General features: G+C 38.3%; 1 protein-coding gene across 1 annotated transcript in view; it reads right to left on the reverse strand.

Moving 5' to 3' along the window:
• Window positions 1-21,921, reverse strand: part of diaph2 (diaphanous-related formin 2) — a 420,052-nt gene that overhangs the window by 117,922 nt on the left and 280,209 nt on the right. The window contains exon 24 of the mRNA XM_016477051.1: window positions 13,841-13,970. Within this exon, the coding sequence (XP_016332537.1) occupies window positions 13,841-13,970 (130 nt within the window). The remainder of the gene's footprint in view (window positions 1-13,840; window positions 13,971-21,921) is intronic.

Below are 21,921 nucleotides of genomic sequence, written 5' to 3' on the forward strand. Positions count from 1 at the left end.
TGTTAAACTAAATGTTGCCTTGAAAACTAACTTCTTACATTATGGAAATATTATATTATATTATGGAATTATAATAACCCTGGCAAGATGTCACTGAACCACTTATTTAATTTCTTTGGCACTATGTTGATAACAGCATCTTCTAAATTCATTTGATACCAGTTACCCTGAAATACAATTAGGAGCATTAGTTTTCCTGCTATCTCATTTCTCCTTGCCTAGAGGACAACTTGAGTAAAAATGACACAGCTTACCCCACTCTACCCAACCAAACTATAAATATAACGGAGCTCAAGATTTTGACTTCCCTGATGGTGTCCTTAAGGTCTGTCTCGCAAAGACTAATGGATTCTCACAGCTGGCTGATGAGTGGTGTGATTCCTTTCACCTCCTATCAAGGTAGACCGTTTCACACGTTTCAACATAAAAAAAGGACAATCACGGCCTGCTTCAGCTGTTCACCACTACTAAAATGTATATAAAAAATATAAAAAAACAATAATAATGATAATAATAAATATATTAATAACAACAACAGTAGCAACAACAACAACACAAAAATAAGTAATAATAATAATAATAATTATAATACCTCGATGCAATCTCGGAATTACACTCTGGCACAACAACCAATAATAAAGTATGACCCAATTTACCCATTTCAATTCATACGGGGGGAATAGTCGGCATGAAAGGAGCAGCTTAAACTGTCATCGTGGCATTTCAGCCTGCAATGCAGCAACTCAATATGAGTGCATAAATATAGACAGAACCGCGTGAAAAAAAAAAAAATTAAGAACCCAGCCGCCAAAGTGTGACTGGACCTCCTTCAACTTGGTAAATGATTCAAGCTTACAGGATCAACAACAGCCCTTGTGTGTTGTGTGATCCCTACCGGAGATGATTTGATTTGTGTGTGTGGGGCTTCAGGGAATACACTAAGTCATGATTGACAGCCTTGATAAGGACCTTTCTCTCCCTATCCTGTGATTTGAAAAATGTCACTCGCCTGATCTCAATTTTGCAGATGACATGCGCCACCAGCCACAAAGGTCAGAGCAGGTTTGGGGACTGCCGTCTTATTGATATCCGCAGCAAACATGAAAAATGGGATTTGAAATGATCCACCATCTGTTTTAACTAGTGCAAGCTGCTACTTACATCATAAGATAATTACAGTATATAAAAAGTCTGATCTGTGAAGCAGGGCTCCGCTGGAGCGCAGTGCGGTAGGAGTGGTAGTGTCTAAGGCAGCCTGGGAGAATGAAGGAGAGGTAGGCAGACATGATATTTACAAGAATGTACCTTTGACTCCACCGAAAGTCCACCTTTTTGTCCTACTGGCTGTCAGTGATATGAACAAGGATGAACCATAAGGATCAGGCCAGTATTTCAGAGTTCTACTTGCTCTTTTCTTTGGCACAAAAAAATACTGTACATTTTAAATTATGACATTTACATTTAATTTTAAATCTCCTAAAGCATATTTTGCATTTATTATTTAATCGTAAAATATTAGATACAGCATATCCTTCTTGTTTAGCCCTGATTAATTAGCTTTACATTAATTTTCACTGAGTGGTCACAAACTCATCTGAGTCTTATTTGGAAAATATGTATTTGGCATATCTTGTTAAGAAGCCTCTATTATTTCACATTAGGATTATTTGGCGTTACAATTTTCAAGATGTAACTATGTCAAAACATCTCCCGTGATCCTGCTGCACATTAAAACAAGGATCCTTCCCTAAAATCCTTCAAACTCACGTGTTCTCAGTGACTCCCATGTTCACCAGCCACTAACCACAGTTGCTAAAATTACATAAACAGCATTTAGCTGGTAAGGCTATACTCACTAAAATAACAGCAGAAGAAGGGCTGCATTCGAGGCGAGCAAGTGCATCATGAGCTTGGGAAATCTGTTGGGGGCAGCTGATTTTACATATAAAGTGCCGGATATTACTTTCATTAGATTCATATTTTTTAATCATTATTTGGCACTTCAGTCATTTAATTGTGCTCAGAGTGACTTCTTTAGTTGTGGTTAATCATGGCTCAGTTAAGGCCTGTTTCTCATTGCAACAGCAGCTGAGTGCTGCACTGTGGGATGTTATTGGGAAACTACAGTGCTAAACAAAGGTGGCTTGCAATACATTTCCCCCACACAGAGCGAGATTTTAATAACTCTACCAATGTGGAGGCAAATATTGCTGCGAGATAAGACGCTGCAGGTGGTTAGACACCATGTTTATCACTGACACTTAACGAGCACACAACAAATAACAACAGTAAAAATGATATTGCTCATTAAAGGATCATTTTTCAAAACATTAAAAAAAAGTATCATGAATGTTTCTGCGAAGCCATTAAAATAAAGGGCAAGCGGTGGCATCATGCGGCTCACAGAAACTTCGAAACATTTTAAGAAGAACGTACATTTTGAAGTCTAACGGTAAAGAAAAAAAATAAGTGGGGACAAAATAAGATGGAATTGGGCCTGTAAATGCTTTTGTTAGCGGCCAATAGAAAGCACTCAAGCACAGAAAAGGTGTAATTCGGTTTCCTTTCACAGCTCGAGCCAAATCCAGGTCATCTCCTGTATGAGGTATGCTTTTCTTCGGCTGTCTTCTCACCTCTGCCTGACTGCAAACAACAGACAGCCTGAAAATTGCCAATATCCACTCTTATCTAGTTGCTCTCATGGAAATGAGTGACAGAACATAAAACAGTCGGGATTAAAAGGGGCCAAGACATCCATGATGAGTCTAAATTGTAATGTTTTGCATGGCCAATGCCACTGCCGTGCATCCAAAAAGGCATCTTTATGTCTTGTTTCTTCTGAGAGACCAATCGTTTTTCATTGGATGGAAGTGGTTTTTTAAAAAGTAATTAGTATTGAGGAGGAGGAAAAAAAGGTGTCTGTCAGTTTCCTTTATAAGCATACCTCTCAATGATTTTAAGACACAAAAACCTAGCCACCCATTCAAATAGGCATTTACTGGCTAAAGGACCTTGATTCAAAAACCAGATGACTAAATAAGACATATGTGCACATGTAAACAAATACTGTCAACAGCCTTTTCCAATATCTCCTGATGGCTCAGTTTGTGGAAGCGAACCAGCCTGAATCCACCTCTCTTCAGAAGCTGGGGAAGAGGGGAAAAACAGCAACTACAACAAATAAATTAATGATTTTAGTAACCATGCTTGTTTAAAAACAAAAAACAAAATTCTACAACACTAAGTCTGTATACATATGACTGCTTTGTTGTGCTCTATGTGCAACAGTACTGCAAACCTGGCCCATTGGATGCATCTATTATTACATTCTATTTATTCCATAAGAAATGGGGTCACCATCAACAACAGCAAAAGTGTGCTTTCATTGACCACTGGAACTTAATTGGAGCACCACCAAATCAGTCCTCAACAAGTCAAAACTGGTTTCACCTTTAAGTGAACATAAAACAGCACACAGAACCCAATTTACTTCCATACTGTGTCATATTGAGTGAAAAAAGTTATTCAAAGAGAGAAAAATGTAGGCCGTGACTCGGTTTTATCCATCGGTAATTGATTACATTGTGAAAAGTGGGCGCCAAATAAAACCAGACCGTGATGCAAGCTCGCAGTTGATTTTACAGGACTACACCCCTCCGGAAAACTAGTAAAAAAAAAATATATATATATATTTTTTTTTTTACATTTATTAATTAATAATTAATTGATAACAATTTTGACTTCAAAGAAAAGTGATAATCAATCCATGACTGTTGTTTTAGTTCAATTAAAAACAAGGAACAAGAGTGTTGAGTCAGCTAAGGTTCGGAGTCAAAATTATGCAAGGAAAGCGTACCGCACTATTACTGTAAGCTATTTATCGAGCACTGCAGAAAGTTGTTAGGACGAGGTTGTTTTGTCTTGCAAATAACCTCCAAGGAAAAGGTTTGACGTTGGTATGGTTTAGTCATGCATGTCATCTGAAGAACTACAGCATTATCTTTTCATTCATCAATTCATTTTTGTTTCCCTTTATTGTTTTGCCTCCAGATGTCCCCCTGATAAAGCCTCTCTGAGATTTGTCACATCTGGTAAACACTCTAATTCAACACTACTTGTTTGTTCACTGCAGCATTCAGAGAGATTCAGTGAAAAAGAAACATTGTAGCTGGATATTCCGAGTTGTTTCAAACCTATTTGATTCTGACAGCTTTTGACAGGTCGGACTCAAAAGCTCTATCAGGCTACCAGGTGGAAATACGAAATGGTAAGATGAAGGTGGAGGGGGCGGAGGGATGTAGGGGAGTCAATAATGAGACGCGCTCCTTCACACCCATGGAGAGCTTGGAGAGGGGAGAGCAGTCACATTAAAGTGCTTTCAAGAAAGAAGAAAAAAAAAGCTGGCCTCAACCTGTCCAACAATCCCAGCATGCCGAGAGGTTGACAGTGACAGGACGTATTTCTTGCCTGGCAAACAGCATTATTTTCATTTTCTGCTGCATTGTCGACTCTCATCCAGGTGTGCTGTCAGTATTTCTAAGCAGAGCAGTCAGCCTCTCTGCACGTGTCCATCCATGTCTGTGTACCTGCACCGCCGGACAGAGAATGAAAGAGGGGGGGCTAGATAGGGGGCTGCCACATCTCTTCGATATTCTAACAGGCAAAAAAGGGAAGAGGAATAAAGAAACATTTCATAAAAGCCATCACTCATGCAGGGACAGCTGGGGCAGACAGGCCTGCTTCCTGCTCCTGATATGTCCTCTGACAGACTGTCTACTCTCCCAGCCAGCCTGTTGTGTAGCGGAGAGGACATCCTGCCCTAAAGAGTCAGTCTCACCTCAACTGCAAAACAAATACAAGAAGAGTAGCCCCCTTCACTGGACATTAAGCAGTCGTCACATCATAAACGGGCTGCCGGAGTCAGACACAACGGAAGATGGGCGATGGCTAATGCAACACAATGAAAGAGTGAAAAGTCTTGGTTTGAAATGACAGGGCCATGAGTGGAGAATCAATATATACATCAAATATATCAATCCAAAAAACAGATATAGATAAAAAGATGGCACTATCCTTGGATCTTCTGAGGTCCTCCAGGAGAACAGGATCTGTACAGATTCTGTAAATGGTAAAACTCTCTTACTAGATTTTTTTTTCCTCTCAGATGTTCACTTCGCTTTTAATCTAAAGTGCCAGAATCAGTGTGTGTGTGGTATGTATGAGAGTGCTGCCCTCAGCATCTTAATCCAGACATGTTTGGCATGCCTGTATGTGTGGTGCAGATAAGGCCTGAATTTTTGGAGAGCTGAGCCAAAGTGGCAAATGTAGGGCACATCTCCATGGATTGATCTGCAGGTGGAATGTATTCTGTAGGTGTGACAGGAGGGAGGAAAAAAATATAGAGAAGGGGGCACACCTCTTTAGAGTCTGCCAAGACTATAGACTTTGTGTACTAACAACGGACAATACTTAATTAATCTAGGTTCATGTTAATTTCTTCATATCAATATATTTTGGAACATTTTGTAATATATATATGAACATATTAAGACCAAACATGTATTAGCAATTAACAATATTGTATGTATACATTAATATTAACCTACATTGTATAGTGTTGTTTTATAGTGACGCCACTCTCTCGTGAATGCGTGTATGACAGTTAGCGGAAGCTAGAGATAAAGGTTTATAAAGTTGTAAATATGGATATTTTTCTTACACAAATGCATCACGTCACTTTAGAAGGCCTTTATTAACCCCCCGGAGCCGTGTGGACTTCTTTTATAATGGATTGGTTAAATGTTTTGGACTTTAAATTTTGGGATTATTATTTTGGGATACATTATAAAGCTTGGAAGAGCCAGGATGCTTTCTAATATAACTCTGATTGTATTCGTCTGAAAGAAGAATGTCATATACACCTAGGGTGGCTTGATGGTGAGTAAATCATGGGGTAATTTTAATTTTTGGGTGAACTATCCCTTTAAGTTTAATCTTTTACTGAATTGAATCGTTTAAAATCACTGATTCATGCAGGAACTATGAGTGAGCCATTGAATCAACCCCTCTACAGATTCATTCAGGAATGAAACTCAACTGCTGTATGTTGCTCAGAGATCACTTGAAAAAAAATCACTTGTTTTCTAATCCATGTGAAGAAGCTATTTTGGAATATGCAATGCAACCATGAGCTAGATAGTACTGAGCTCATCATGCAGAAACAATGCTATGTAACTTAGTCCCACAGAAGAACAAAAAAAAGTGGATAATAGATACAAATTCATATTTCCCCCCTCCCTTTCATTTTTTTTCCTTCACTCGGACTCCAAACTACTTTGCCCGTGGCTGTGCCATATACTGAATTGATTAATGGACACATTTGTGTCATATTTCCCCTTGGATTGTCAGTCTGCCTTGGCATGGTGTCACAATGGCGGCTCGAGGCAGAAAGTTGGTGGCCCCTTCTTTAGTGGGGTGCTGAGGGTGGGTTTAACAAGGCAGATTGGTCAATAACAGCCGCTCCAGGCTTCCCCGGCTCTATTAGCGAAGGTCAGAGGTACAAAAACACCAACATCAAGAAGAGCCCATTCTCGATCGCAACGGAATCATCATTACCGATTGCCTGCTCGTGGAAGCGACTGCATTAAGCAGGAAATTGTGAGGCAATATCTACGCCGTGGATGGGTTGATACGGCCATCTCAGTTCATCCACAATATATGCTTTATGCCTATAAATGGGAGCTGCCTTTATTGACACAAACACAATTTAACAGCACTATGTGGTGAGAAGACAGGATAAATCAAGGCCACTCTTATATATGTCAGTCAGGTAATGAGAGATATCAGCTGAACGAGAGGTGAGTATTCCTCTCACTGAGACTCACTCATCCCACATCAGTCAGGGAACAGAGAGTGCCCAAAGCAACATTCAACCTGACCCCATTTAAGGCTTAACTAACAGCAGATATATTTCCGGTGTGTTCCCCCTCGCCGAGACATGCGGCTGAACTCCTGATCCCTGCTTGTTCTTTCTGTCCCCAGGGAAATTATCAATCTTTAATTATCCAGGCCCAGCACCAAGCAACGGGGTGGGGAACCATGGTGGCAGAGATGATATTCCCACAACGGAGCACTGACTCAGCACTGACAGGCAGATAAAATATTGGGCATATAGCAATACTCTCGCATACTTACATTTGCAGGATGTCCTTGAACTAGAGGATTCTAGCATAAAGCAAAATCCTTTTTTTAAAGTATCTATTTATTTTCTACAGATGGCTTTGAGGATGTGCAGCTCAATATGACCTTGCGAGAGTGAAGGTTCAGCTGTACTTGACGATGTAAGAATTTCTGTGCCCGTAAAAGCACTTGTTTGATTCCTCAAAAGGTTTTAAAATGGCTCAAGTTGAGTTTTGGTCAGGATTTAGCACTTAAATAGAACAAGACTGGTTTCAGAAGCATGGGTTATACATAGGGATGCACCGATACCGATACTGGTATCGGTATCGGGCCCGATACTGAGCTCTTGTACTCGTACTCGTACTCGTTAAAATGCCCTGATACCAAACGCCGATCAGCATAAAGTATAACATACAGTCAGTCAGTTATTTTTTATTTTTTTAAAGGGCCTTGTATCATGCAGAAAGGGGTTTATTATATGACTATTTATCAAATAAATCAATATATGAACATATACAATGTATATAATATATATGAACATATAGAATATATGAACATAAGAATGTGTCTTCTTGTTGCTTGTTCATTGGAAGCTTCATTTACCACAGGAAAGTTATTTTATGTGCAAGCACACCTGACAGTTATTTTTAATTCAGATTTATTATTATTACTATTATTATTAAATAAAAACTTACATTTCACAGAAATTATTCAACTTCCTTGCAGAAGTATTGTAAACTGAGTGAATGCCCCCATTGTTCAGAGCTGAAGTAGCGTGTCAGAGAGCACTTTGAAGAAATGGTGAGAGTCAGTGGTAAGAAGCTTTGCAGACTCCCTTCTGAAGAATGAAAGACTGAAAAGAATGGCAAAACTCAACACAGCAATTTTTTTTCTGCCTTAATATTTTCTGTTGCGCAGCTGCGCTGAAGACAAGCAACAGCACAAGCGATCAAACTAAAGAGATAACAACGGCTTCACAATTGGATGCAGGCTTTTGCAAGAGCATTACTCTTGCATACTGAATTTTCTGTTGACATACAGCTTGCACTTCACAAAAAAAGGTCTTGACTACAAAGCATCAAAACGCATGCTTTATGACCGCTGTGCTCCAGTTCACTCTAGGATGAAGAACAACTGATATAGAACGGCAGCTGATTCATGTGGCAGCTCAACACCAGGACACCCTCTCTGCTCTTATAATTTCCTCTCTCCTCCTCCTCTTGTCCTAGCTTCGGCTTCCATGAATTACAAGCACACAAAGTTACTAAACAAGACAAGCCATTTACATTACGGACAAGACAAATAGAACGAAAAAAGGGGCAGCACCTGAACAATTACACTGATTCATTTTCCATATGCAGGGCATGATTAATGGTATGGTAACACTTCTGTTATAAGGCAAGGAATGCATATGAAGGGGGAGCCATGCACTTCCATACTGCAGGCTCTGCCAACTGATTCCCCCCTGTGTATATTTACTGTGCATATAAATACACACACATGCATGTATATATTTAAGAAAAATGTTATGTTTATATAGTAAATATATTTATTTTTAATATAAATTATATGAATATATGTAAATCTTCTGACCTTTACCTGGGCAACATATTTTTTACAGGCCGGCTGGCACAGAGGTATTAAGGGATGCAATCGTGTGTGTCAGGAAGCAGTGGCTAGTCGACATGGGATTGCTAGCACATATCTCCTATCCAAACAGATTTTTTTTTAAAGCGAAAACCAAGATTATGTTGCTGAGGAGCATAAAATATTTAACACATTATAAACAAAACCCCTTACGTGGCTCTGTGCTGCCAGGACAGATGAAGAATTGTCATCATAATTATCTTGGAGGATAATGTCAGGTCAAATCAAAATTGACATCAAAATTGCATTCTACAACACCCCTTGAGCAATGGATAGATTGCATACAGTAAGAAACTGCACAAGACAGCAGGGGGAGAAAATAAATAAAACCAGACGGAGATAGTGAAAGCATGTAAGACAAACATCCTTCTGAATCACATTAACAGATTCAAGCAAATGCCAAATTGTGACTCAGCTTAAAAGATACATGGGATGATGCAATTAAGATTGATTAGCAAACAGATGCAGTTTCAATTGAAATTTGTCAAGACATTATTTGGAACTAGCATAACAATGATAGAATACAGGGCAGTTAACTTTGGGCAAGAGCTGAAGTATTGTATAATGTGATCAAAGCTGAGGTCAGATCAAAAGAGCTCAACAATAAGGATGCTCCGCTGGCCCACAGCCAGTTGACAGAACTGTTACATGTCCTATTTGGCCAGTGCTGTGTTGCTGTGCATCATGCATTTGGTAAATGTTTGGTTTTCTCTGATATACTGAACATTGCTGCTGCAAATTGCACTGATTTAAACTTGTCACCAAGGTAATGTTACAAAGCTGGCAAACATAATTAGGTTTTGTTGAAATGGCAATAATGTATCTATCCATCCATCCATCTATACATTTTGACTTCCTTTCCTGTACTCTTTCTGTTCCAATATCTTTGTGGAGATTTGAGGTATTCTGCAGTCACCAATCAAGGAGGAACTGAAGGGAGACAATAACTTTCTCAAGCAAATCAGGCAGAACTCAATCAAGTATATTAAGAGTGCCAGTTCCAACATTTGTAGATGGATATGTGATTATTGAATGTGTGTGCGCAACCTTTTGGAACAGATCTTGATGCAACAGGAAGAAATCACCTGATTTGGTCTTCCCTCGTGCGTGTCGGGGCAAAGTACACTACCCGAGCGCAGAGATCAGGCAAGAACGTGAGACATGTGATGGGAAGCTTATCAGAACTACATACATTCAGAGGACCATGAGAAGATCCTGGTGTACAATCAGAGTATCCGGGCTTTACACAAAGCTCAAACAGCAGAGATCAGCAGGGTGTAGAGCCGTGTGCTCCTGTGGGCACAGGCAGACTGGGGCAGGATAGGGTTTGCAGTGCACCAGTGCTCTTGTGTTCTGGTGTGCAACTCTCCCCGCCTAAAAAAGCCACTTTGATGGGGAGACAGGGATAAAGTGGAGGAAGTATTATTCTTAAGAGAAAAAAATGTACTGTTCTTTGTGAGAAATATGGAGTGAGAGACAAAAAAAAGAGACAGAAAGCCCAAAGGTTAGTTCTGAACAGCACAGAGGAGGGTGAAAACGAAAAGCAAGAACTTAAGAAAAGAGAGGTAGCAGGAATTACAGAGCATGAGAGGTGGTGTCTAAACGCGGCTCAGGGTTAAGGTGAGCTCTGCTACCATGTTAAAAGAAGAAACAGATTCATGTTCTCTCACCACTTTGACATAAACAGAAAGGTTTCGAAAAGATCATTAGCTAAAACTGAATTATTCATTCATGACTGCTTCAACACTTAACCAGGTGGGACATCTGTATGCATTACACGTAAGATTGCCAGGTAAGGCCTAAAAATTTTATTTAAAAATGCTATGTAAGTTATATTTCATTTTCAGCATTTGTTTGCCTTTAAGCATAATTAGCTTTGATGTAACGGTCAAAAGTTCATATTTACAGTGTATGGGAATCAATTAACACATTGTGTAATATATAACTCATTGTGTTATATATAAATAAAATTAGAATTTACACTTTAAAATTCACACTTTAAAATGCATAATAAATTGAATTATATAATTAAAACAGTGGCGTTCTTTAAAATTCATTAATAATTATTAACACATACAGTATATAGCGGGGTGGCATTTCTTGCTGTAAGATTCTCACAGAGCTTACACCGGCTTACAGTGGTATTCACACTAATTAACTAAATCAGAGCCACAAACTGCTTAACTCATTCCAAATTAGATAAAGACCATGCACAAAGAACCGATTCTCTCTGAAACGTGTCTCTTCAAAGAATTAAGCTTGTGCATTCATCCAGCCATCTACCTTGACAAAGATACAGCTGGTCTATTCAACAGTGACCACATCCTTCACAACAAAGCACTAAATTACTTTTATTAGATTAGATAAGCAATTAGGTAACTAACAAAGTAAATAAAGCTCAAGGGCTTCAACCAAACAGTTCCAAATGGAATTAAAGACAAATTAGCTTATTGACAGGAGAAATTACGCCACTGCTGGGATACGCATGCCTGTATTTTTTTTTCCCGACGGAGACGAACACAGACAGACATTGCGAGTGACAATAATGCAGGAGATTATTGCATTCACTGAGGGTCTTCATTTCCAAATCTGTTCGAAATGAATGAGAGTTAAGAAACCAGATATTTAAATTCGCAGAAATCTCCCTCAGCATAGTGGGAAGCACTAAAGCTCTTAATCACTGCAAGCCATAATAAGAATCCATTCCACAATGTCAGAACGGCTGTGTGAGACTCCGCCACCATCCCTGCTAAGCTACCTTCCCATTTGGACTCTTAACCTTTCCTGCCGGCCATATTGTGGAGCATATGGGCCCCTTGCGCTTCATTGTAGTTCCTTCATCAACCCTCAGAACTGCTTTGCACCATTCTAATGAAACTTGTCTATTCACAGCGTTGGAAACGGCTGGATTTACACATAGCAGAAGGATTAAGGAAGGCTCTTTGGCCATTAACTTTATTTATTTCATTCTCTGCAAAAACTCTAATTATAGTCTGCGGGGCCAATTGCGTCCAGTCTCCTGGGTTGATCTCTGTAACATTAGTTCATCTAATTCAAGCCATAAAAAGCCTCAAAGCTCACAGCTTAAAAGAAGACCACAGGAGAAAACCAATAAAGGATTTGTCGAACAACATAAAGCAGTGTGATTTAGACGGATTGAGGTATACATGAGGGTAAATATCTCAAGGTCACACCTGACAGAGCCCCATATTTTTCAAAAGGACACCGCTGATATCTGCAGATCAGGGTGATGTCTTCACAAACCAAAGCTGGTTGTTCAATTAACCAGGCTTAATACATTTAAAGGGAATTCTGTTTGATTAAACATGATAACAGCTTATGGGTGGGATAGACTTCTGGATCAAAATAAAGCGCATCTTTATCTTGCCTGAAACAAACATTCAGCTAAACTAAATTACATGGCATTATCACCAAGCCTTCCAAACTGACAGTAATAACGCCATCACAAACATGCCAGAAAATTTAGTCATTTTACTAAAATATTACATTGTGCTTTAACAGCAAGCAGACTGAAAAGGTTGAAAGAATTGAATTCCTGATAAAAAATCACTTTATTTTCTATCAACAAGAACTTTCTGTTCTGAATGGACACTCTATATTTAACTGAAGTACAGCTATTGTAGTGGTCATTGTGAACTTCTCTGTCAAAAAAAAATAATAATAAATAAATAAATAAAACGCTGCAACTATCATCAAGGATAACCCTCTTATTTGTATGCAGTTTTATACGGAGAAAAACGAAACAAAAAAACAAATCACTTCATCAACTCATATGACATATGACAGTAATTTTCATTATGTCAAGCACTGCAACTGTATTATGCCGAGTTCACACTGCATGATTTTCAAACTCGTCGGATCGCCGTTGTTTTCACACTACGTGACTATCAGGGGTAGCATTCAGTTGCTGCTGTGTTCACATTGCACGATGGATCAGCAACAGGAGGTTACACGCTGCATTACTTTACAATAGGAAGAATCGCCGACAACTCTGTCTGGTCCGCAAACTACGTTTCACAACCAAACACACACGAGAAGTGATGAGGAAATAACGCAAGATCACGCTGATATTGTGGTCTATAAGTCCTCCCCGAACAAACAGTAACAAAGAAGACTTCGTTGTTAACATACTTCTGCTGGGAAAATTTATTTACACAAATCTAAGTGGCCTACTTGAAAGTGAAACCAACGTTTTGTGCTTTTTATAATAAGCTTGTTTCTTATACAAAAGCCCTCAAAGTGATGAAAAAGAAAAATGCAATAAATATTTTGTCCTTTATAGAAGAATATGATTTACTGGAAAAACCCTAGCCCCCTTTTATGTTTAAATTATTTATTTATATATATATTTCTTCATGCACCTGTTCTGTAGCTATATTCTAATTTCTAATGCAAAAATGTACTGATATTGCCACGTTGTTTGTACATGGCTAATTGCTTAATAATAATAATAAAAATAAAAATATTTTCTCTCCGAGCTTCCCGCTGCCCTGTATCTTGCTCTCTCATTGGCTGTAGTTCATCGCCGATGTATGTTTCAGTCAGAACTCATTTCACACAGCAGGATTTTCAATCGCCGACAGGTCCAGATATTTAGCATGCCAAATATTTCATAGGCGTCGGCGTCTTTGATAATTCACACTGCGTAATTGTCACTCGCGTGAACGAGCACTGATTTGCCTCCGATTTTGGGCATTTGTCGGCGATTTCGCAAAACCTGTTGGCGAGTGAAAATCAGGGCTAAAATCATGCAGTGTGAACTCAGCATTAGTGTCCTGATAAAACTGGAGGTTTAGTCACATAATATGCTACACAATACTGCTAAGGCCATAAATGCAAATGTAATCAGACAAATAAACCAGAATAATTATTTACAACAATTATATTGTGCTCCACTTAAGAAATCCTGTAAAAGTAAACAAGCATGTTTATATAAACATACTGCCACTTGATAAAATAAAGTAAAATAAAGTAAAACTAAATATATTCTTACCCTTGCTGGCACTATCAACATGCTCAAGCTCATCAGGAAACTTCAGGACCTCAGGATATTTTTCTTCACATTTCTCGGCCAGAAAGTGCAGAAGAGTTGTATTTTGGTCTGTTGACTTGGTGTCACGAAGCTGCAGAGAAAAGATTTAGAATTGAGTCATGAAATTACAGGTAATACAGTAATTTTAATGATTAAACATTTAAGTAAACCACAGTTTTGAATAAACTCTTCATGCACATCAATCAGATACATATATATTAATTCAGCTAATTCATACACACAAGAAGACACAATGTCAAAATAGAACGATATATACAACGGCAGAACGATGAAATAACAGAAAAATACAAAGAGACAGACAGACACGCAGATAGATAGACAGACACGCAGACAGACAGACAGATAGACATAGATAGATAGACAGACAGACAGACAGACAGACGCTGCGAAGAAACGTGCATAATATTTTGTTCGATGCGCCCTCTTGTGGTCTCAGGAGAGAAGCCAAATCTTTTTTTCCCCCCTAACTGAAATTATGCCTTTTAAATTCGAATATAATTCGAATATTGATAATATTTAAGTACAAAATTTGAATTTAGTTTTTCAGCTATTTTGACAGCCCTAATAGATAATTAGATAGATAGATAGATAGATAGATAGATAGATAGATAGATAGAATTTGAATATTTCAGCATGCTAGTGTATATTCACAGAGCAACACGTGTTCAGCTGAATCTAAGCAAGATCACATCAATATATTTGTGTCGACAGCACTTCAAGGTGTTTGTAAAAATCTGACAAATAAGGTGTGTCAATAAAGTTGAAATTGGTTGGAGCAGAGTGCACAGAGGCATATTTCCCCGTTTACTTATATACCACGTTTAATTTGAAAAGGAGCTTTCTCCCCAAACCACAAGTGTTCTTTGTACAAGATTAAGGTGACATGAAAGAAATGAAATATTTAGATCAATACACACCGCTCACAATCTTGCTGTGGGCTGCTGTAGTGAACGCAATAAAATGCCAGAATTTCATCTCAACATCAGTCCATATCAAGGATCAGATAAACTGGACCAGAATTAAACAACCTACATTAAGTTAGTTAAATAAAATGAAACTGCGCCACAGAAATGAAACCCCTTTTGATTAGAACACCACAGCTTAGATTTTTTTTTTTAGCTTAAAACATTTAAAACACACCTGGTAGAAAACCGATTCCCACAAAAAAGGCACATGTTGTTTTTATAAAGCAAGAACCAAGTTCCCTTGGCGACATAAATCAGTTGCTTGAAAACTATAGATATGATAAACCAAACATGGAGCAGTTTTGCTCTTTCTCTCCCTCTCTCCTCCATTTGGAGGGCCATGGCTGCAGGCCCACATTAAGGAGTGCACTGGGGCTGGGTGACCTCTTCACCCTCTCAGACTCAAACAGATTGTTTGCTGTCAAGCCTAGACTCCAGGAAGGCTGCTTTCACACAGAAGATGGCTGCTGAGTCCCGCAGCACAGCCGGGGAAGGCAGAATGAATCCTCAAGCTGGACTGCACAGCAGATGTGATATTAACCTTTACACAAACTGATGGCAAACTTATGACAGCTGGCACATTTCCCCGCTACACATAATGTCTCCCATAGATTTTCTCTTCCAAAATGTCTCTGCGGATAGAGCGGTGAGGAATTGGTTTTCTGTTGGAAAAATGTGGCAGGTACAATGAGGTAAATTAATAAATGGATGCAGTCTTTTGCCTCTTCTCTCTTCATAAATTGTAATGGGTGTGTTTGTCTTAAATGAGACAGGAGCATCGGACCAAATGTAATATAAAAGTCACAAGAAAACAAATATCAGGCATTACTATAACACTGATCACATGTGTGATTATTTAAAGGTGACATGTGATGGAAAACAGGAATGGCTTTCCTCTTTTGAAATATACGACTTTTCACAACGCAAAGATTCCCCTAGTCTATGCAGACCATTTAGAGAAACTGCAAAAATTACTCATTTACAAACTGCCGAAATATACATGCATTTCTTATGTATTTAGTTATTTTACAGCTTTTTGAATAGTTTAATTACTCAATAAAAATGTGGTAGTTTTTCAAAATAAAATAAAATAAAATAATATGTATATATACACCAGTCAAAAATTTTTGAACAGTACGATTTTTTTATGTTTTTTAAAGAATTCTCTTCTGCTCACCAAGCATGCATTTAATTGATCCAAAATACAGCAAAAGCAGTAATATTGTGAAATATTTTTACTATTTAAAATGACTTTTATTTAGAAAGGATAAAGACAAAAGTGACGATAAAGACATTTATAGTGTTACAAAACACTTATATTTCAGATAAATGCTGTTCTTCTGAACTTTCTATTCATCAAAGAAACCTGAAAAAATCTACTCAGCTGTTTTCAACATAATAATAATAATAATAATAATAATAATAATAATAATACATGTTTTTTTTAGCAGCAAATCAGTATATTAGAATGATTTCTGAAGGATCATGTGACTGGAGTAATGCTGCTAAAAATTCAGCTTTGAAATCACAAGAATAAATTGCATTTTAAAATATATTCAAATAGAAAACAGTATTTTAGATAGTACAAATATTTACAATTTTTTACTGTTTTTGCTGTACTTTGGATCAAATAAATGCAGGCTTGGTGAGCAGAAGAGTCTTCTTTAAAAACATTCAAAATCTTACTGTTCAAAAACTTTTGACTGGTAGTGTATATAAATTATTCTATTTCATAATCCCACCAATCATCTAAGAGCTTGCCAGACTGACAAAGTGCTTACGGTGTTGTTTGTAAAAATGAAGGTGAAAAACGGTCATGTAAATCTAAACTGTTTTTGGCGCAATAAACCTTGACTAACACCTACACACCTGACCATCAGGCTGTCAACGTTGACAGAATCCCTCGCCAGCCAGCTGCTGGGCCGTGAGTGGATGCTGATGTTTCATTTAATAGCAGGCAGAGATGAGATAAGCCTCCTCTGCCCAAACAGCTGACAGGAGTCTCTCTCTCCCGCTGCATTCCATTACGGCCCATCCCGCGTACGTGGCCCATCTTTCCTAATGATCTGGGATTAATTCAATGATATGCACACCGAAGGATTCATTTATAATTTTGAGATGCAAACAAAGGCGATATATTAATCTAAGCACATCGTGACGTATAATTACCTATTCAAAAGGGTCTCAGAGATCAATAAAGCTTTTAGCCCTGCAAGGCCTTTGTATCCTTTGCAAAGTGAGAAAGCCTTCCTGAGATTATAAAGCAATTGTTTCCAGGTAGGATGAATTGCTGTGAGCTCAGACTGGAGGAGTCACAATTGATTAATCCATTAGGAAAGCATAATTTAGCCCCTTGCTTTACAGCCCGTTTAGTGGTATTTATCTATTTATCAGAGAGCACGACTGCACACTTTTCCACATTGGCCACACTAGAGGAATCCCAGCAAAAAGTCCAGAAAATAATCCGTGAATTATTATCGGAATTTCCTGTGGAGTGTTTTCATTTGAAAATGCCACTGTGTTCCAGCATCCATTAGATAAATCGCTTCCAATTTCTCCCTGAGAGATTGGCAATAAATGAGAGCAGACATAGAGACATGCCTCAGCTGCAATCTCCAATATAATACAACACACGCAGCACCTCACAGAGTCTCGCTGCTAAAGATGAAGCAAGGAAAACAAATGAAAAAAAAAAAAAGAAAAACGTAACAAAACCAGATCCTAAATGCTGGTTTATTTTCTTCTGGAATGACCCTTTCTTCTACGCAGCTGGCTGTCTAAAATCAATATTGGTTTACAAGGATTGGAACAAGAAACAGAGCACGGAAAAACAACAAGAAATCCAAGCAAACAAACATGGAGGTCTTTCTTTTCACTTTAACCGAGACCGAACCCATGCGGCGCGGTGAGGAACGCGACGTTCGCTGCTGTTTCTGTGGAAGCTGTTGTTTTGTGCGCATTAGTAATGCTCCTATGACCGGCCGTATGTGCACATTCACAATAAATACGGGCTGAACTTAAAATCTGCACCATTGCAAATTACGTATCTCCAGCTTGATCTACTGACGCCTTCCTGCGTGTGAATTAAAAACACACGCGATGGTAAAGGTGGAAGTAATTGTGAATGCTCCGGTGCAGATATCAAAACGGGGCCAGTTGCTCTTGGGCTGCCGACACTGCATCCGAATCCTAATGTTGTTTTCTTTATTTAAACAGAATTAAGTTTTGCACCCGCTCAGCCACAGGGTGTTTACCAATCAGCCAGCACTGATCTGCTAATGCGCAGAACAGCGACAGAGCAGGTGGAGAGATAATGCACTTTAAAGGCTTTGCCATCCGACGCTGACGACCTCAGCATACGTACTGCATGCCTGCCTCCTCTGATTTCCACAGCTATCACAGGAAACAAGCCTCGCACAGTCTATGTCTTTTAAGAGGGAAAAAAAAACTCAACCTTTGAAAAAAAAAAAAACACTTCCTTCAAACTTCCTACGTTAACTAACTTTGTGCTAGTTTTACTTGATTTCTATTTGAAGATGTACCTTACACCATAATTATGCCATCTTCAGGATGCCACCATCAGGTTGAAACTGATAAGCCTGATCCATTCTTATTATTATAGTTTTTCATTCATGTTTTTAAACAGTTTATTTTTATATTTTCGGTTTTCATTTTATTTTTAAAGTTTTAGTAATTTTAATGTTTTGTCATTTTAGTAGTCAGTTTTTATTCTTTATTCTATTTCAGTCAACAGAAATCAGAAAGCAAAATATGTATTTGTAATTTGCACTCATTTAAAAACCATCTGTGCAGAGCTGTTTCCTTCTTTTAGCATTGCCAGAACATTTTTTTAACACATTTAAAATGTTTTCTGTTCCAGCACTGTATGTTAAGAAAATCTTGACAAGAACATATTTCTCAAGTTATTAAACTACATTTTTCATGCCTGAAACTGGAACACTTAAAATAGAAGGAGCTTCTAAACTTCAGAATAGGTCATTTTTACTATATCATGACAAATGCAACTTTCAGACTGATGCCGCGTACGTATCTGGGGGAAACAAATTTCATTTTCAGACTCTGCAAAAAAATAGATTTTTGAATTGCATTAGTTATTTATATCTCATGCTATTAAATTGTATTACTGAACTCTTTGATGCTCACTGCTCCAATGTACATTAACTAAAAAAAGGCTGTTTTGCACCTTGAAACTGTGCAATATGACAGTCCTCCAGTGATGTTGAAAGATTTAAGTGGAAGTTATTATTGCCAGACTTTCAGTGCTAATCACATCAGCCTAATGGCCAGTGAAGGGAATACCAAATGAGGGCGAATATGTAATGACTTGCACGAAATCCAAGGCTGCAATAATTGACATGGACATGCGAGGAACATTATATTGGTCTCATTTTCAATGGACATGTAATAGCAAGGTTCATTTCACGAGAGCCCGAATAATGTCCTGAAAATTACCAACAATACAACCACAAGGGTTTGCGTGAATGGCATGTTCAATTGATGCTTTCTGTGAATAACATGTTTAAAGATTCAGATATTTATTGGCTGCGGCCGGACCTCTTGTCTTCATAATTTCACAATAAAGACACCTCAGTGGCACTTGTTGCAATGGACAATGGCTTTTCTACCTCCTGTGGATTATCACAAGGTTGGCAGGAGTAACTTCTGCAACAGTCTGCCAGTTTTAACCGCTGCCACTCACTGTTTGAAACCATGTGGCAAGTAAAACACAAAAGAAACACACGGCAATGAATGACAGGGGCATGTTAAATCAATCTCATGTGAAGAATCACCAAGGGACGGGTGGGTTGGAACGGGAATAGAGAGGGAGGGCAAGTGTGAGCGTCTGCTGGTGTCTCCACGTCAGTGCACCGGCAACTTGTTCCATAATCATTCCCCACTGCGACTGCACTGCTGCTGGAGATGCATGCTGAGAGAGCTAATTAGCACGGCCCTCCACACTGTGTCCGTTCCCCCTCACACACCCCGCAGCCAAGCTTCCCCACATCCCTTTCACACGTGTGAGGTTGCAGCACGCTCACACTTTCATTAGATGGGGATCAATCATCTGCTCACATTGGGTAATCACAATTTAATTTCATGCATTTCAAATTTTAATTTGTTTATTATTATGCCCCAAACTGTCATTTCAGAAAGCTGCTACTGTGCAGGTTTGTTTTCATCTGCCAAATAAAATCGGCACTATGCAGAGAGAAAGAGACTAAATATCTGGGTACATTCTCCATGCTGTGAAGGAGCAGACGTCTGAGGTCTAAGGTTGGTATGATTCAGCTCATGGAACAAATCCTCTGTGCCAAAACATAGTGAGCTGCCTACAGAAGCAGTATTTTAAGACACCATCACAGGCACACTTCTGACGCAAAGTGACCCAGAAGGTAGGCAACTTAATTATACTGCCTACAAAGATACTCTTTTTGGATAAATAGAAAGAAATGTTGATTATGAGTACTGCAAGTATTAAAGTATTCATTTTATTAAAAAATAATTAATTTACACATATGTGTGTGCCATGGATTTTTGCACTTATTAGAGTATCATGCCTTTACCTTAGCAACATACTAACATCAAACTACTGAAATTATTTGTGAGTTGTGTGCCACAAAAAGTCACTACCTATGTGGTGTGTTTTATCCAGACATTTATGCGGATCCATGACAGTTGGATACTGCCTTAACACCCATTAACATAAAGAAAAATTTCTTTAAATATAACTATAAGGATAACTATATAAGCCTCCACAGACCCAGAAGGTAGGCAACTTAATTATACTGCCTACAAAAGATACTTTTTGAACAAACAATTAATCACAGAATGCATTTGGGTTTCTAAGTTGGGGGATAAAGAAATGTTTATTATGAGTACTAAAAAAAACTATATGAGCCTCTACACCAACACACAATAACATCCTGTTCATACATTGTATTTATTATAAGTGTGCACTGCAGTTTAAATGCTCAAGCTCTTTGAAGTCAGGTGGATTCTGATTGGCTGTCAATGTTTTTTCATCAGCTGGAGGAAAACAAAAAAATTCTGAAAGTGATTTCAACAAAATCGTTCCTCTCTGTCTTTATTGTTATATCTGTGTTGTGAATTCCCTGTTCTTATAAAATTAGAATTAATATCAAAACTTTATCATTAAAGTTATTCTATAGTTTGTATCCTTGGTGTGAACAGCCCTTTAGAAGATATCTTCAAAGGCTTAAGTTTTAAAATAAACTAATATATACCCTGTAAGGGAGGGAGGGTGAATAAGAGATAAATAGAGGGCAAAAAATGGAAGAAGCATTGACAGAGGTTTAAGGTGATTAACCAGTCATTAATTTTATCAGACAAAACTATGAGCTGATTAGCACAGTCAGGTGAAACCTATTGACATAATAGAAGCAGAGCACAGGGAGGGCAGATATGCAGCCAACAATTCTGCAAACAGTGGACAACACAGTAAGGAGTCCCACTGAGAGAGAGGGAGAAATAAAGAGAGACAGATTTCTATCAAATTAGTGAAGCAGACATTCTTTGGCACGTACCACATCAGTTATGTCAGCTTCTCTGGCAATCTTGTTTGAAATTGAATAATCTAATTTGCTTTAAGTTATGATGTTCCACTAATTTTCCAGTCAAGGCACTTCCATTTTCCATTTTCCACTTTTCCATTTTCTATTTTTACTCCCATGCCTCGTTCCTCTTGTTCTTCTATGTCTCTGTGATTATGCTGATGTTCGTTACTTTTCCACAGAGTCCAGACATTGATGAATCAGGGATTTCTCTCAACAATAGTGGTTTCCAGAGGGGTTCTTTCAGAATAGTGGCAAGGGAAAAGACATAGTGAGCAAAAGTAAGACACCTTAGAGAGGCTTCTATTTGGAATAAAAGTACAAATACAAAAAAGGACAAAAGCATCTAAGAAAAACTGTGAAACACAAAGGGACATGGAAGAACTGAAGGAGGAACTGAAGGTAAGGTCGGAATGGTCGGCTGATACCAAAATGTTATTAATGAAAAAAAAAACAAAATTTA

Source organism: Sinocyclocheilus anshuiensis, unplaced genomic scaffold (assembly GCF_001515605.1).
Source record: "Sinocyclocheilus anshuiensis isolate Anshui unplaced genomic scaffold, SAMN03320099.WGS_v1.1 scaffold20, whole genome shotgun sequence".
Lineage (NCBI taxonomy): Eukaryota > Metazoa > Chordata > Actinopteri > Cypriniformes > Cyprinidae > Sinocyclocheilus > Sinocyclocheilus anshuiensis.